Source organism: Terrapene carolina, unplaced genomic scaffold (genome assembly GCF_002925995.2).
Source record: "Terrapene carolina triunguis isolate 2854851 unplaced genomic scaffold, T_m_triunguis-2.0 Scaffold951, whole genome shotgun sequence".
In the NCBI taxonomy this organism is placed as follows: domain Eukaryota; kingdom Metazoa; phylum Chordata; order Testudines; family Emydidae; genus Terrapene; species Terrapene triunguis.
The window spans coordinates 1,921,142-1,939,675 of NW_020665302.1; the positions used below are offsets into that span (position 1 = coordinate 1,921,142).

The 18,534-nt window shown below is 47.2% G+C and overlaps 1 protein-coding gene across 1 annotated transcript in view; it reads right to left on the bottom strand.

Moving 5' to 3' along the window:
• Positions 1–18,534, bottom strand: part of MORC2 (MORC family CW-type zinc finger 2) — a 100,524-nt gene that overhangs the window by 39,993 nt on the left and 41,997 nt on the right. The window contains exons 9-10 of the mRNA XM_026661180.2: positions 16,754–16,879; positions 4,331–4,410 (exon numbers count right to left, since the gene is read on the bottom strand). Coding sequence (XP_026516965.1) covers positions 4,331–4,410; positions 16,754–16,879 — 206 coding nt within the window. The remainder of the gene's footprint in view (positions 1–4,330; positions 4,411–16,753; positions 16,880–18,534) is intronic.

Genomic DNA, 18,534 nt, shown 5'->3' on the forward strand with positions numbered 1-18,534 from the left:
CTACCGGCTTCGGGCAGCCCCCAGACCTCCGGACCCTGCACCGCCGGCCGGGCACTTCCCCTCCCAGGCTCCGGCGGCGGCTGCTGCGTGCTGCTCCCTGACTCCTCAGCTCTGTAAGAGCCGAGGAGTCAGGGAGCACAGCAGCCGCCGGAGCCCGCTCTAAGGTAAGCCAGGGATGCCGGAAGCTGGGAGTATTTTTCCCGGACATGTTTGGCTTTTTGGAAATTCCTCCCGGACGGGGGTTTGATTACCAAAAAGCCGGACATGTCCGGGAAAAACTGGACGTATGGTAACCCTACTAGAAATCCCCCAGGCTGCAGGCCTTGTTAAAGGCCAAAGAAGGGTACTGGAGTTGCAGAGGGCAGCCCAAGGGCAGGCAGAGGCAGCAGGTCCAAAAAACCCTTGCCTGTGAGGCTCTGTGAATTTTAGGAAGACAATGTTGAGGACCCACATGGGAACTGGCTCTCTAACTGAAGGGAGATATGAAGGAGGCTCTTAAGGTATTTTGTTACTGTCAGATGTGAAAATAGTACGACTCCACTGGAGTGACACACCCCAATGTTGCTGCAAGGTGAACCATGAGAGAGTGAAATGCTAGCCCAGCATATTTCATGTGCAGTTTGTAGTCAAACATTTTCAATATCAGAACCTCTACTGTTGGGTAAAATCTGTTTATTACCTGTTTTATGTAATGTCCATCTTGGATTTGTAAAAGGACAGCTAAGCCTCCATCTTGGATACCCCTCTCCTCAGATGATTTAGTGCCCTTTCACAGCCTCTCTCAAATCAAGGAGGGGAAAGATCAGGGCAGTTAGTCATGTGACAGCCATAATCTGCCTTGCAACTGCAGGTTATTTAGTGAGTGACATGCCTATCACTCAAGGCTGTCCATCTGAGTGGCAGCCAGAGTCCCACACAGTTCAGCTAGCTGCCAGGAGCCCCAGAGGGACCAGGACTCATAGGAGTTTGGATTCTTGGTTTCTATTAACATACTTGCACTCAACTGCTACACAACATTAGTGAGCGCATACTTGCACTGGACTATGAGGTCAAGCAGAGACTGCGTGGGCAAGCACTGAAGACCTACCTGAGGGAGAAGTTCTGCCCAGAGGACCTGTCCAGAGGGAGAAGAATACCCAGTTCCTGAGTTCCTGTTTGGTGTCCAGCGCCCCTGATTTTCACCGCTATCCCTGTCGGTAGCCTGAGTGTTTGTCATTGTGTCCCTGTCTTCAGGATATGGTATTGTAATACCCACTGTGGTTTTCCTCTCTTTTACATCCATAGGTTAAGGGGGGTTAAGGGCTCTGAGCTTCACGCTCTGGTAACTGTTAACAACCGAGTGTGTCTTGCTTATGTTGTTTATTGTCTGAAGGGGTCCTTGTTTAGTTTACTGACTAGTGACATAATAAATGTGTGTGTGTTACATCTTATTCTGCCTCGGTCTTAATAAATCACCCGATGATAGATGCGGGAGGGGGTGGGATCTGCAGACAGCCCAATCTTCTGATCTGCGTAGACAATAGTTAAACTGTTTTGGGCTAACACTACTGGGTCCAGATTGTGTTGGGCTGCCTATAAGGACATTTCCCTCCCACCCGCACATTTTGACAAGTAGGTCTGTCTAGCAAAAGGTTTTATGCTTAGCCTGAAAATTTCCTGAATCTGCAGAGAGCAGTCTGTCAGAAGTGCTCAACCAGCCAACATTCAAGGCATCAGGTGCAATGACTGCAGATCTGACCTTGCTTCTGAGACATTATGTCTGGGCAGAATGGGAGGTGTACGTGAAGCTGCCTGGACATCTGCAATAGTCTTGTCAGTCAGCCAAACGGTCTCAGCCAGTAAGAGGTTATTGGGTAACAGAAGTTCATAGCCTTATCCAGTCTCATCTGTGGGGATCAAGGGATGCAGTAGAGAAGGATATCAGTCCTTGAGATCAACCAAGGAGAAAGATATCTGGTAAAGACCCAGGGCTCAGACCCCTCCTGGAACAGAAGTATGAGCATTTGGTGTTTTCCTCTGTGGCAAACAGGTCTATTCTGGGAGTCCCCACTGATGGAATACCAGCTCTAGGCCTGACTTCTTGAGCAGACTTGCAGTAACCAGCCATAAGTGGCTGCAGCAGAAGTCTGCTAGGTCACTGCTGATCCCTGAAATATGCACAGCCAATGTGGTTACCCTGTGTTTATGATAGCATATCCAAAATCTGATGGCTTCCTAACAGAGAGGGGATGACCACTGGATAGGGACTGGATGAGGCTGGCTTGTTCACTACCAGGACTTTGGAGCTCTTCTCCTCTGGGTCTGAAAAGACTTTCATGGATTGGTACAAGAGAAGGCGCTTCAACCTTGCATCTCACAGGTCCTTGCAGAGAATGATAAGCACACCAAACATATCTGTATATGAGACTCTCCTACATATCTGTATAAGAGACATCTACTATGTCCATCTTTCAGAGGTGAGTCCATCACGGATTGGATAGGGCTTGAAGCCTGCAGATTTCGAGACCACCATGTTAAGAAGCACTGTATGAGAGGGTCTAACCATCACTACTCAGTCTAGATGAGCCAACATAGATCACAGTGGTCATGTCAAAGGATCAGAAGAGTTCTGTAGAAGATTTTTGAGACAATTTAGCCAAAACTAGGAATCATCGGGTTGGACACTCACCAGATTAAGACCTGCTGCCACAGGTGGTAAGAGGGAACTGAGGATGAGTCCCTTCCATGGGAGAATAAGGTGGTACAGGGCACATACACAGCTTTGGCGGACACTGCTAATCAAAAAACCCTCCAGTCTCACGAACATGGGCACTGCCAGTAGGATCCACACTGACACATACCTGAAGAACTCACTTTATTCATTTCTGTTAGTTTTCAAAGGTATCTTTGCATACATATGGAGAGGGGAGGTAAATGCTTCTCAACATAGCATTATGAATTTGTTCAACTGACCAAACCTAAGGTCATCCTGTACTGTCAGATTCAAATGCAGATTCCTCCACTGGACATTTCACCTTCTTCACAGAGAGGAGCAAGAAATCTTTATTCTTATTGCTAGATTTGGTTTTGCTCTCCATGAAGGAGTAAGAAGAGGGTATAGAATGACAAGGTGGGGAGAACCAAGATGAGTGTCCCACTCTGTAAAGTGAGAAGGGGACCCCTCTGCAGACACTTCCAGAGTAATTTCTAGAACCAGACTAGCTGAAACAATAAAAAGAAGTCTCCTTGCGAGTGACTGCTCCTTTAAGGTGGGGGACGTGAGGGAATAACAGAAACAAGAGGTTCCATGGCACTGAAAGAAGAGAGCAGCAGAACAGGGGAAACAAGGAGGAAGCTGCTACTTGGCTCCAAAAGGAGTAATGGAGGAGAGGGAAGACATACACAAATGTTTGGTAATTCAAGAAAAGGGAGAGAAAACAAAAGATGGTGCCAGAGAAAATGAAAGAGAAGGATGAAAAGAAAACTAAAGTTCCAATGGAAACATGATTGATTCATCACCACCTCCATTTTCTCCTCACTCTTAGACTTTGGGCTGGTCCACACTGGGGCGGGGGATCGATATAGGAAACGCAACTTCAGCTACGAGAATAGCGTAGCTGAAGTCGATGTTTCCTATATCGAACTAAATTTACTTACTTCGGGTCCACGCGGCGCAGGCAGGCTCCCCCGTCGACAGCGCTTCCTCCTCTCAGCAAGCAGGAGTTCCGCAGTCGACGGGGGAGCGCTTCTGGGATCGATCTATCGCGTCCAGATGAGACGCGATAAATCGATCCCAGAAGATCGATCTCTACCCGCCGAATTGGGCGGGTAGTGTGGACCAGCCCTTAGTGACTGATTGTCAGAGCCCCCCTGCCCCACTCCCAATCTCTGCCAGATATGGGGGCACATTTATCCCTGTATGGAGACAAACTTCCCAGGAGGGAACAAAGAAATCAGCTCCAGGGAAAGGAGAAGCAAGTAAGGAAAACTAAGGTAATGATTTCTGTGTGGGGAGTTGGGGATAATGGTCCCTTGGGAGAATACATGCACAGGTTAGACAATTAGTGTCAGAAAGAGGAGAATGTTTGTGTGCTTACGGAAAGTATTATTTTCTGGATCTCTGAGCTCCATAAAGAATGCTCACAGAAGGAATCATCTGGGAAGCTAGTTCTGTGCAACAGAGGGAACAGGCTAGGCTTATCCATATGACTATCATACACGTACAGGCAGGGCACCTGAGCAATCATGGTGTTCACGACAAAGGTTGCCATTACAGGGCAAGTCAGAGGGGCAAGCCTGGCTTCACCATTCCTGCACTAATGCAGGACCCATGCACACACCCAGGACCCACCTATCCGAGCCATGTGCTCCGCTTTCTTCACCTCCTGCTCCGCACGGGTCTTGAAGCGGTTTGAAGTGTATTTATACATCCTGTGATGAACAGAATGTATTTATTAGTGATTCCATCAGCCAGCTCAGGCACAACTATACAAAGGCTGCATGTAGCAGGAATGGCAAAACTGTCCACAGGTTATGCAATGTGCCAGAGGCCACCATCAGCCTTAATAACCATCTTGTCCAGAGACTAATGGTCCCCACATTCCATTCTCCTCACCAAAAGAGAGACCCTTCATCCAGCCATTCCTTCACCCAACCCGGAGCCTCCTGACCAAGATATGCTGATCTCTCAAGCAGTCCTCCCCCCAAAGTCTGCACTGCATATGCTATCATATCATATTTAAAGTAGAAGTGGACAAACATTGTGAAGATGGAGGTTTGGGAACCTCAAACAAATTTCTGACCTGGCAAAAACAGAATTTGTGAGCTTCATTTCTTGTCATTTAAATCCATCCCATTTGGGCACAGGACTGGGAAAAGGGTTCTATTCTTAGTTCTCCCACTGAGTCACTTTGTGACCTGCAAAAATCTCAAAGGAATCCATTTTCAAAATTAGTCACGGATTTTTGGCTTTCAACTTGATACCCCTCGGGTCTGGTTTTTAAGAGGTGCACAGAACCCACAACTCCAAAGCCAATGGGAACTAGGGTTTCTCAGATGGCACCAAGATCACCTTATTCTTAGCCCTGGTCTACACTGGGGGGCGGAATCGGTCTAAGTTACACAACTTCAGCTACGTGAATAACATAGTTGAAGTCGATGTACTTAGATCGACTTACTGTGGAGTCTTCACCGTGGTGAGTCGACTGCTGCCGCTCCCCTATCGACTCTGCCTGCGCCTCTCGCGGCTCTGGAGTATAGGAGTCGATAGGAGACCGCTCGGGGTTGATTTATCGCATCTAGACTAGACGCGATAAATCGATCCCCGCTGGATCGATCACTGCCCGCAGATCCAGTGGGTAGTGTAGACATACCCTTAGGAGCCTCCAAGAACAGGGATTCCAGAACCTCCCTTGGAAGCCTATTCCAGTGCTTAACTATCCTTATAGTTACAAAGTTTTCCATAATATCTAACCTAAATCTCCCTTGCTGCAGATTAAGTAGACTATTTCTTGTCCATTCTTCAGTGGACAGAGAATTGATCATTGTCCTCTTTATAACAGTCCTTAATATATCTGAAGATTTATCAGGTCCTCCCTCAGTCTTCTTTTTTCAAGACTAAACAGGACCTATGAGGAAAGATTATTTAAAAAAACTGGGCAAGTTTTTTAAGCCCTTTATCATTTTTGTTGCTGGCCTCTGGACTCTCTTCAATTTGTACACGACTTTCCTAAAGTGTGGCTTCCAGAACTGGACACAATACTCCAGCTGAGACCTCACCGGAACCAAGTAGAGTAGAACAATTACCTCCTGTGTCTTACATATGATACTCCTGTTAATATACCCAGAATGACACAAGCCTTTTTCGCAATTGCATCACATTGTTGGCTCATCTTCAATTTGTCATCTTCTATAGCCCCCAGATCCTTTTCATTGTTCCCCATGTTGTATTTGTGCATCTGATTTTTTCTTCCTAACTGTAGTACTTTGCACTTTACTGAATTTCATCTTGTGGCATTCATTGTCAATGTCATTTTGAATTCCAATCATGCCCTTCCAACTGCAAGCAATCCCTCCCAGCTTGGTGTCATCTGTAAATTTTATAAACACACTCTCCACTCCATTATCTAAACCATTAATGAAAATAGTGAATAGTACTGAACTCAGAACAGACTCCTGTGAAACCCCCACTAGATATATCCCCCCATTTTGACAGTGAACCATTGATAACTATGGAGTACAATCTTTCAACAGTTTTACACCCACCTTATAGACATTATTTCCCTAGTTTCCTTATGAGAATGTCACTTAGAAGTGTATGAAAAGCCTTACTAAAATCAAGATACATCACTTCAACAGCTTTCTCCCCAGCCACTAGGCCAGTAACCCTATCTAAGAAGGAAGTTAAACTGGTTTGGCATGATTTGTTCTTTGACAAATCCGAACCAGCTATTTCTTTATAACCCTATTTTCATCTAGGTGCTTACAAAATGACTGTCTTATAATTTGTTCCAGTATCTTTCCAGGTATCAAAGTTAGGCTGTCTGGTCTAGAATTCCCCAGGTCCTTTTTATTCCCCTTTTTAAAGATAGGGTCTTCATGTACCCTTCTCCAACCGTCTGAGACATCACCCATCCTCCATGAGTTCTCAAAGATAACTGCTGACAGTTTTGAGATTGCTTCAGCTGGTTCCTTAAGTGTCCCAGATGTGTATTCCACTTCAGTGTGTGTGTGCCCAGCGTGCTGGAACATTTTGTCTAGCCATACCCATAGAGGGATGGCACTCACGCCTCGTGGCTGTGGCTCTTCCCCTGGCTATATCAGGCAGAACCACCCCAACCCCCATCAGTTCCTTTGCACCGAAAGTCTGATGCAGAGGGGATGGAGGGTGGGTTGTGGAATACACGCCTGTATCACTTCTCAAAGAACCACAATGACAGTAAGTAACGATTTCTTCTTCTTTGAGTAGATGCAGACATGTATACCGCTTTGATGACTCACAAGCAGTACCCCAATCTGGAGGCAGGGCTTGGAGTCTGCTGGAATAAGGATCACAGGACCGCCCTTCTGAGGCCTGCGTCCACTCTGGACTATGCAGTAATAACATAATGGTCCGTAAACATATATGTGGCCAGCCTCCAAATGTCCGGTATGGAAATATCATTGAGGAATGCTATCAACGTCGCTTGCGCCCTCATGGAGTGAGCCCATATCCTCTGAGGAGGCATAGCCAAAGCTATTACATACGCAGTCTTGATACAAGATATTATCCATCTAGAGATGGTCTGAGCAGAGACCACTTGCCCTTTCATGCAGTCCGCATAGGAGACAAACAGGCAAGGTAAAGTCCTGTCTAGATAAAATGCCAGACATCGCCTGCCATCCAAGTTATGGAGACGCTGTTCCTAAGGGGAAAGAGGACCCGGGTTTTTCCCTAAGTCGCAAATTCAGGCGGTGTAACTGAGATGCCACCTTGAACAAAAACTTTGGGTGCAGTCAAAGTGTCACTTTGTCCTTGGAGAACTGAGTGTAAGCTGGCTTGGCCATGAGGGCTTGCAACTCTCACACCCTTCTTGCGCATGTGATAACTATCAGGGACATAGTTTTCTGAGACAGGAGGGGGAGTGGACAGGACTTAAAAGGCTCAAATGACAGGCCCATGAGAGCAGCCACAACCATATTTAGGTCCACAGGGGCACCAGTTTCGGATCGGAGAATGAAAGTGGAGAAACCCTTTCCGAAATCTTGTCACCCTGGCATTGGAAAAAAAGGACTACTCTTGAACGGGGGATGAAACGATATTGCTGACAAACACACTCTTAGTGAACTGACCACAAGGCCCAATTGCTGAAGATGTAACAGAATGTTGCAGTGAAATTGACAAGCTAGCCAACAGCTAATGTAAGTAATTCAGTGTCTACACTGCAATGCCCTAACTGCACCAACATAAGCCCTATGTCTCTGGTGGAGGTGGAGTTACGATGCTGGTGTAGTAGGGCACTTACGGCAGTGGAAGCAAGGCTGGAGTGTAGACACTGACAATTAGGTTGATGTAAGCTGCCTTACATCGGCCTAACTGTGTAGTGTAGACCAGCCCTTTGTTTTCCTTTGTCGCAAACAGGTTGATGGTCCAGACACCCCCAGGGAGAAGACCCTGCTGAGATGGCCTGTGAGATGATTTTGCATCCCTGGCAAGTGGACTGCTACTGGAGTGATGTCTTCTTCGATATAAAATTGCCACAGATTGATCACCTCCACACAGCGTAACCTGGAATGTGCTCCCCCCGTCTGCTCACATAGTACATCATAGTGGTAACATGCGAACCACTGAGTGTCTTATGCGGTCCCCGAAGGCACAACATACATTGTGGATGGCCCAAAATTCCAACACGTTGATATGGAGCGAGGCTTCCTGTTCTGACAAAGGCTCTGCAAACTCAACGAGTCCAGATGCGCCCCCCACCCACCCAGAAGGGAAGTGTCAGCTGGAGAGGGCTAAGTGAAGGGGACTCCTTGGCACACACTGTGTGGGGACTCTCACCAAGGCAAAGAATCTAGGACTGGTGGATGCAGGTGAACCAAACTGTGTAGAGAATGCAGGGCAGGGTGGTAGACTGTCCTGAACCACATCGCCAGGTTGCGCCTTCTCCCTCTTCAGAACTGGACCACTTGCGTGCAAGTGGACATGCAACCCAATAGGCTCAGACAGATGGCGACTGTCGTGGCGGGCTGAGATTGCAGACTGAGGAAGAGCTGTTGCATTGCCTGGAAGCGGTCGGTCGGCAGGAACACCTCGACCTCGTGGAATCTAACAGGGCTTCAATGAACTCAATTTTTTGAGTGGGAGCTGAACAGGAGAACCGTATACTGAAAGTGGCATTCTCCTACCACAAAACAGAAACTTTCTATGGCTCAGGAGAATTGCCACATGAAAGTAGGTCCAGAGCAGCAAACCAGTCATTCTGAAACTGCGCGGGGAAGATCGCTGATAGAGTGATCATGCAGAATCTCACATACTTGATGGATTTGCTGAGGCTGCGAAGGTCGAGAATGGGTCTCATCCCCCCCTTGGATTTCAGTATCAGGAAGCACCAGGAGTAAAAGCTGTGGCCAGAGTGTTCTGGCGGAACTTCCTCCACCGCTCCCAATGTCAGAGAGCTGACCTGCTCAATGAGAGTGTTTTGTGAGGGGGGTCCCTGAAGAGGGATGGGGAGGGGTGTGGAAAGGGGTTGTGGAGAGGAACTGGATTATGTAGCCCGATCTGACAGTGTCTAGGACCCAGCTATCAGAAGTAATCGAGTCCCAAGCACTGTAAAAGTGGGCTAGCCTGTCCCCAAAGGGATGGAGGAACAGAGAGGGTGGGGTAATGACTGGACCAGTGCTCTGGACTCAAGAGTCAAAATGGGTAGTCAGCCAGCGCCAGGGGGAGGGAGCATGGAGTGCCTGAAGCCTGAGCCTGACTGCATCCTCTTTTGGGATCGATCCCCTCTTTGTAGGGTATTCCCGTTGTTTCGGGGTGAAAGACTGCACAAAGGAATGCTGTGGGCAATACTATTGCTGCACCCCATAGTGGCATCTTTGCGCGGACAGCACATACACTCCCAAGGATCTTACAGTAGCCCGGGAATCCTTAAAGCAGTGCAAAGGGTCATCTGTCCTGCCGAGGAATAAGACTCAGCTGTCAAAGGGTAAGTCCTCAATGGGTTTCTGGATATCCAAAGCAATCCCAGAGTTTTGCAACCAGGAAGCCGTCCTCATAGTTTCTGCCGAGGTCGTGACACTGGCCAAGGAGTCCACAACATTGAGGGTGGATTGCAGGGACGTTTTGGCTACCAAGCAGTCTTCCACGATGAATGCCCGAAACTCCTCATGTGAGGCCTTGAGCAACTGGTCATTGAATTTAGAAATGGCTGACAAATTGAGGAAATCATATTTGGACAGCAAAGCTTGTTGATTTGTGATCCTCATCTGTAGGGATGATGAGGTATAAATCTTCCTGCCCAGAAGAACCAATCGCTTGGAATCTCTGTCCTTGAGGATAAACTGGAACCTACCCTGCTGGAACCTCTTACCACCACTACAACCAGGGAATTCGGGGCCCGATGGAAACAGAACCCCTCAAATCCTTGCATGGGAACAAAATAGCACTTTTCCATGCACTTAGTCACTGGTGGTACCGAGGCCGGTGGTGTACACCACAGGGCTTTTGCCAGCTCAAGGAGCACATCACTGATTGGGAGGACCACTCTCCCAGGAATGGCGGGCTGTAAAATGTCCACCAGTTTGGTGTGTTCTCTTGGAGAAACTCCTCCTGGATGTCCAGGGATCCAGCTACATAGCATAAAAGGTCCTAATATACCTTGAAGTCTTCTGGAATAGAAGGGGAGAGTGAACAAGAAAGTATGGCATCATCCAGCGACAAGGACGAAGGTCTTGGCTGAGCCAAAACTGGCTCTCGCTCCCAGGAAGACATACCCGGGAGGACTCTGGCAGCTCAGCAGAGGGGAAGATCATTGATGCCTGGGTTTATGGTTAATCCAGGTGACTTCAGCTTTGAACAGGATGAAGAGCAGGATCTCTGAGAGCAAGGAGCATCCCACGGAGTCCAAGGAGGCCACTGATATGGATAGGGCATTGGTGGCCAGTAGGGGCCAGGACATGGACCTCTGTCTCAGCCACGGGGCACGTGCCAACTCTGGGAGTCATACTGGTCCACTGGCGGTCCCCGGAGTTCATCGGGTAATGCAGAGTGGGAGGATGATGGCTCCAACTTAGAATCAGAGACCCAGGAGGAGCGATGCCTAAGGGCATCAACAGGCGTTCTGATTCATCCATCGCCCAGAATGAGGTGTGGATCGGTGCCCCCGATGAAGGCAGTACTATTGGCACCAACCATGCTGGTGCCACAGGCAGCGTCAGTCCCAGCGCAGACAGCGGTACTGGAGTGCCCGAGTGCATCTATGTTGAGAGTTGTATGAGCCGCCATGGGAGCACCTTTGGCGTTGACTTCAGCGGGTCCAAAGATGGTCTCGGTGCTGAGGTCCCCTGCACCGATTCCAGTACTAGCTTCATACCTGTCACAGGAAGAGAAGCATCTAGGTACGGTGCCAAGAGGCACAAAGGTTCAGTGGCACACTATATTGGACTGGCTGCCAAAGGCACAAGCCTTGGAAAGCCCTGGACCAGCAGGGAGGACGGAATGGAAAGGCAGAGCAGGTCCACCACAGCCTGATACATTGACTCAGTGGATAGTCAGTACCAGCACTGCCCACGTTGGTACCAGACTCAATGGACGCCCAGAGGCCAGAACCGGAGTCAACAATATGGGATTTCTGCCCTTGCCACTTGGTTCTTGGGAAGAGTCAGAGGTACCTGCACCATCCTGCATGCCGGAACGGTCCCGTGCTGGTCTGTGCTTTTCCTGGGGAGGCAGAGGAGTCGGCCCACGACCTGGAGCGGTCCCCACTGGTCTTATGACATCTTTTCCTTGGTGCCAATAACAGAGAACAGCTCCTCAACATCTTGGGAAAGTCACCTGCTCCAGAACGAGAGGCAGCAGCACTCTCTGAACCTGAGGGTGATCTTCGGGCCAAGTAGAGCCTCGGTACCGGATCAGGCTGCATAGCCTGTTCAATCAGGTGCTGCTTGAGACAAAGGTCCCTCACCACCTGAGTCCACTTCTTGAACAACCTACAGAATGACCACACTTTTTAAGGTGGGTCTCGCCAAGACAAAGCAGGCACAGCGTGTGGGGGTCGCTCTTGGGGATCACCCCTCCATATGAGGGACCACAACGAGGGCATCAATGGGGAACACTATCTACTAACTATACAATAAACTAAGCAAAGACTAAATGCAAGGTTGTGCATACAAAGCTCCGATTCCAGCTACAGGTGGTAAGAAAGAACTGAGAGGGGTCAGGGCGGTGCCACCTCATATAGCCAGGGAGGGGCCACAGTCATGAGCATCATCCCTCTACAGTTACTGCTATACAAAACCCTCCAGCTCCAGCGCGCTGGCATGCACACACCTGAGTGGAATACATGCATCTACGCGAAGAACTGCCAGCTCTACAGAACTCCTTTATCCCTTAGATTTTCTTTCCATGGACCTTACCTATCAGTTCTGAGATTGTTAGAGTCTGCTTTTTTGACGTCCTTATTCTGCTTCTCTCACTCCTTCCCCTTTCCTTAGAATTATGAAATCTATAATTTCATGATCATTTTCACGCAAACTGACTTCAACCACCATATTTACAACCAATTCCTCTTAGTCAAAATTAAGTCTAAAATGGCTGTCCTCCTGGCTACTTCCTCCATCTTCCAAAGGGGTTTCCCCCCCTGCATTTGGTGCAAGAGGCTCATGGCCCTTAGAGACAGAGTACAGGATCTTGAGACCAGAGTGGCTGAACTGGACGAACTAAGGGAGACAGAAAAATACACAGACAAGATGTTCTGGAACACAGGAGAACAATCCAACCCACAGTCTGATAGCGTCTGTGCTGTTGAGGAGGATGAAAGTCTCAGGGAAGGAGGAACATCATGCAGCAGCAGAGGGAATTGATCCCATAGTTGGGACCATCCTTCCAGATGATGTCATGGTATCCTCTCACACTGAGGATTTCTCTCCAGGGGAGGGAACACCTCTTATTAGGAAGAGACAAGTAATAGTAATCAGAGAATCATAGGACTAGAAGTTACCTCAAGAGGTCATCCAGTCCAGTCCCCTGCTCTCAAGGTAAGTCTAAGTATTATCTAGACCACCCCTGAAAGGTGTATGTCTAACCTGCTCTTAAAAATCTCCAATGATGTAGATTTCACAACCTCCCTCCGCAATTTATTCCAGTGTTTAACTACCCTAAGAGTTAGGAAGTTTTTCCTAATGTCCAACTTAAACTGCCCTTGCTGCAATTTAAGCATGTTGCTTCGTGTCCTATCCTGAGGTTAAGGAGAACAACTTTTCTCCCTCCTCCTTGTACCAACCTTTTATGTACTTAGTTTTATGAAAACTGTTATGTCCCCTCTCAGTCTTCTCTTCTCCAGACTAAACAAACCCAATTTTTTCAATCTTTCTGCATAGGTCATGTTTTCTAGACCTTTAATCATTTTTGTTGCTCTTCTCTGGACTTTCTCCAATTTGTCCACATCTTTCCTGAAATGTGGCACCCACAACTGAACACAATGCCCCATCTGAGTCCTAATCAGTGCAGAGTAGAGCGGAAGAATTACGTCTTGTGTCTTGCTTACAACACTCCTGCTAATACATCCCAGAAAGATGTTTGCTTTTTTTGCAACACAGTGTTACACTGTTGACTCATATTTAGCTTGTGATCCACTATGACCCCCAGATCCCTTTCCCCAGTACTCCTTCCTAGGCCGTCATTGCCCATTTTCTATGTGTGAAGCTGATTGTTCCTCCCTACGTGGAGAACTTCACATTTGTTCTTATTAAACTTCATCCTATTTACTTCAGACCATTTCTCCAGTTTGTCCAGATTTTAAGCCTATCCTCCAAAGCACCTGCAATTCCTCCCAGCTTGGTATCATCCGCAAACGTTACAAGTGTGCTCTCTCTGCCATGATCTAAATCACGGATGAAGATATTGAACAGAACCGGATCCAGAACGGATCCCTCCGAGACCGCACTTGATAAGCCCTTCCAGCTTGACTGTGAACCACAGATAACTACTCTCTGGGAACAGTTTCCCACCAGTCATGCACCCACCTTATAATAGCTCCATCTAGGGTGTATTTTCCTAGTTTTTTTTAGTGAGAAAGTCACGGGAGACAGTATCAAAAGCAGTACTAAAGTCAGATAGACCACATCTACCACTTCCCCCATATCCACAAGGTTCATTACCCTGTCAAAGAAAGCTATCAGGTTGGTTTGACACGATTTGTTCTTGACAAACCCATGCTGATTGTTACTTATCACCTTATTATCTGCGAGGTGTTTGCAAATTGATTGCTTAATTATTTGCTCCATTATCTTTCCGGGTACAGAAGCTAAGCTGACTGGTCTGTAATTCACCAGGTTGTCCTTATTTCCCTTTTTATAGATTGGCACTATATTTGCCCTTTTCCAGTCCTCTTGAATCTCTCCGGTCTCCCATGATTTCTCAAAGATAATCACTAATGGCTCAGATATGATCTCAGTCAGCTCCTTGAGTATTCTAGGATGCATTTCATCAGGCCCCGGTGACCTGAAGACATTTAACTAGTCTAAGAAATTTTTAACTTGCTTTTTTCCTATTTTAGCCTTTGATCCTACCTCATTTTCACTGGCATTCACTATGTTCGATGTCTAATCGCTACTAACCATTTTGGTGAAAACTGAAATAAACAAGTCATTAAGCATTTCTGCCATTTTCAGTTATTGTTCCCCCCTACCCCGCAACTCATTGAGTAACAGGCCTACCCTGTCCTTGGTCTTCCTCTTTCTTCTAATGTATTTGTAGAATGTTTTCTTGTTACCATTTATGTCTCTAGCTACTTTAATCTCATTTTGTGCTTTGGCCTTTCTAATTTTATCCCTACATACTTGTGTTATTTGTTTATAGCCATCCTTTGTAATTTGACCTAGTTTCCACCTTTATTTTTTTTTTTTTTTTTTTTGAGTTTCAGATCATTGACAATCTCCTGGTTAAGCCAGGGTGCTCTGTTGCCATACTTCCTATTTTCCCTATGCAGTGGCATAGTTTGCTCTTGTTCCCTTAATATTTCTTTGAAAAACTGCCAACTCTCTTGAATCGTTTTCCCCCTTACACTTGCTTCCCATGGGATCTTACCTACCAACTCCCTGAGTTTGCTAAAGTCTGCCTTCTTGAAAACCAGTATCTTTATTGTGCTGGTTTCCCTCCTACCATTCCTTAGGATCATGAACTCTACCATTTCATGATCACTTTCATCTAAGCTGCCTTCCACTTTCAAATTCTCAACCTGTTCTTCCCTATTTGTCAAAATGAAATCTACAACAGTCTCTCCCCTGGTAGCTTTCTCCACCTTCTGAAATAAAAACTTGTTTCCAATACATTCCAAGAACTTGTTGGATAATCTGTGCCCTGCTGTGTTATTTTCTCAACAGATGTCTGGGTAGCTGAAGTTCCCAATAACCCACAAGTCCTGTGCTCTGGACGATTTTGATAGTTGTTTAAAAAAAGCCTCATCCACCTCTTCTTCCTGGTTAGGTGGTCTGTAGTAGACTCCTACCATGACATCACCCTTGTTTTTTACTCCTTTTATCTTTACCCAGAGACTTTCAATAAGTCTGTCTCCTATTTCCATCTCAACCTCAGTCCAAGAGTATATATTTTTAATATACAAGGCAACACCTCCTCCCTTTTTTCCCCTGCCTGTCCTTCCTGAGCAAACTGTACCCTTCTATACCAACAGTCCATTCATGCATATTATCCCACCAAGTCTCTGATGCCAACTACGTCATAGTTGTGTTTATTAACTAGTATTTCAAGTGCCGCCTCCTTATTCCCCATACTTCTCGCATTACTATACAGACATCTAAGATACTGATTTTGATTCCCCCCCCACCCCCCATGCTCTCTCGTCTCTCCCTTATCCCTGCTATAATGGCCCATGCTCCCCCCAGATTCCGAACCTTCTCCCAGGTCTCCATGTTTTTGACTTGGATCGGAGGGATTAGATTATTAGAAATACAGATAGTTGGGTATGTGATGTCCAGGAGAACCACATGGTGAACTGCCTGCCAGGTGAAAAGGTTGCAAACCTCTCAAGACATCTAGACAGACTTATGTGCAATGCTGGGGAGGCTCATGGTACAGGTAGGTACCAATGACATATGGAAAGTCTAGGAGGTCAAATTTAGGCTGCTAGGTAAGAGACTAAAATCCAGGACTGCCATGGTAGCATTTTCCAAAATTCTTCCAGTTCCATGGATAAATTGCCCTGTTCTGTTCGTTCCTCCTGATGCATCTAGCACCAGCCACTGTCAGAAGACAGGACTCAGTATGGCCATTCTTATGTTCTTAAACAAAAAGTTGTCCCCAATACACTCCAAGAATTTATTGGATATTTTGTGTTTTGGAGTGTTACCTTTTCAACAGATGTCAGGATAAAGTTCCCCATTACTACCATGTCTTGAGTTTTGGATATTTGTTATTTGTTTTAGAAATGCCTCATCTATGTCCTCCTCCTGATTTGGTGGTCTATAGTAGACCCCTACCATAACATCACCTATTTTTTTTCACAGTCTGACTCCATGGATTGGGAAGTTGATGTCGGAGTAGGTTTAAAATGAGGAAAAAACAACTTTGCCCAGACATCATATAAAGTTAAAACTGCTGTATCTAAAAAGACCACCACCACCACCACCACACACTTAGTGTTTCTAGACACTCAGCCTACTTTCATTTCCACATGATGTAATTTTCATAATACCCCAGGTGGGAATTTCCCAACCATACCAAACTGGTTATTGTTGTCTGAAACAAAGTTGTGACATGGCAAAGAACATGACCTTCACTCCTCTGTATGCCCTGAAAGGGAACTGAACCCCATCGGTTCCAAGGAGGATTTTCTGAAGCCTTGGCCTTTTCCTTGACCTTAATGAGAGCAGAGGTAGGCAAACGCTGATCGCTATTGAAAATCTTGCTCTATGACTTCAAATTAGACACTGTCGCTTCATTTTTATGGCTTCTACGTGGTCTTATACATGACAAACACACCCAGCAAGCTACCAGGGATATAACGGGACCACAGGGGCCTTGTGGCTGAACGTGGCCCCCCTAAGTCATGGCTCCTACCTGGGCTTGTAGAGGCAACAGGAAAGTCGCTTGGTTTGCACTTTGTGTCCGTGGATGAAGATCCTCATTCTGGGATCAATATAAAGGACAGCAGCATAGGCACGGAAGGAGCGACGCTCTGGCTTCCTGCAAGAGGAGGGAGCTTACAGAAACCAGATAGTCCAGTCAAACCCAAGCAGTGCCCTCCACTCCACTTACCAGAGAAGACAGCCCATCCTATCCAACACTGAGCAGCACCCCAACACTCTCCCCATACCAAGTCATAAGTCCCTCCCTTCCCCAATCTATTCCTAACCAATATCCATGGTCCAGGAAGCACTGCACAGACTCCCATGCCAATTCATCTGCCAAGCAATGTCCCACAACCCCTTAGTCAAGCAGAGATCTTGTCTTCATCCATCTTTCTTCCACACTGAGCACCTTCATTGAGGAGACAACTCCCTTGCATGTAATCAGTCCACAAGTACCACCGCATACTCCCTTCAGTGAAGAACCTTCTTCTCTATCTGTCCCAATGCTTCCAGGTTCCCATACATCAAAATGAAGACCCCATCTTTTCATATGCCCTGTCCCCTACTCTGCTTTCCAAAGCAGAAAATCCCCCATCTTTGTTCCAAAGCACCTCCTACACTGTCTTCCCTTGAGCACAGGACTCACTGTGGCAAATGAAGTTATGGGGCTCCACCAATCTTTCACCAGAGACAGAATTTTCATATACTTGAAAACAGGGTGAGGTCAGGATGAATCAGCATGGCACTGTGAGGTAGCTGAGGCAGCTAGAAAAGGCTTCAGCAGGCTTTGGAGGTGGGCTTCTGTGGGAGACGGGCAATCTAGGGAGGGTGCATGCAGCCTGTTTGAGTAAAGGCCAAGGTTTGAGCCGCAGCTGGAGAGTTTTGGTTTGGATCTATTTGGTTGGTTTAGGACCAGTTTGTTTATTTTCTTGCTATAAACCAGCTTGCAGGGTGGACAAAACTTCCTAGCTTGCTCGTATCTGCAGTCCACCATGATGAGCCACCCTGAGCACTGCCCCAGGTTCCCCTTCACTGAGAAAGCCTTTGCCCATCCATATCAGTCTCCCCTTTACTGAGCAAAGGATTCTAACTGTGCGTGTCTGACCAGTGCCCCAGGCTCCCCTACACTGAACAGAGGGTTCCCATCCCAAAAAGACTCCACACCCAGTCCTTTGAACAGAGATCCCAACATTCAAATCCAGTCCTATTGCCCCCTCACCTTGGCTAGGCAGCTAGCATCACCAGAACTCCATGTCTGGTCACAGTGTGGATGTAGCCACCCAACTCAATCACACTCAAACACAGTTTGAGAGGGAGGCCTAGAGATTTGCCTTCCATCCCAGTAATCCCTTCTTTCAAATGATTATAAACTTACTCTATACCCCAGGTCTCTCCCTCCCCCGCATCTAAATTAATCAAGTATCAGTGCCACGTTTGCTAATGTGCTATTGTCCTCTTTGGGCATCCAGAGCACAAGAAGAACTTCCATGAGCTGTTAAGTGCATCAACGTCAGGGAGCAGGAGGTAAATTCCTTCTAAGCTGCGTAGCCACACAGCAGCCTATTAAGCGCCACGCAGGCGCTCAGGGCTGCCGCAGAGAGAGATGCCTTTCCACCAGCCCCGGACCTGCCGTGGCCGGGGCAGAGACACCCCTCCCCCAACCCAGCCCTGGCCAGGGGAGAGAGGCCCGTGGCCTAACCTGCCATGGCTAGGGGAGAGAAGCGCTCCTCCCCCAGCCCCAACCCAGCCCGTCCACGGCACCTCTTCCCC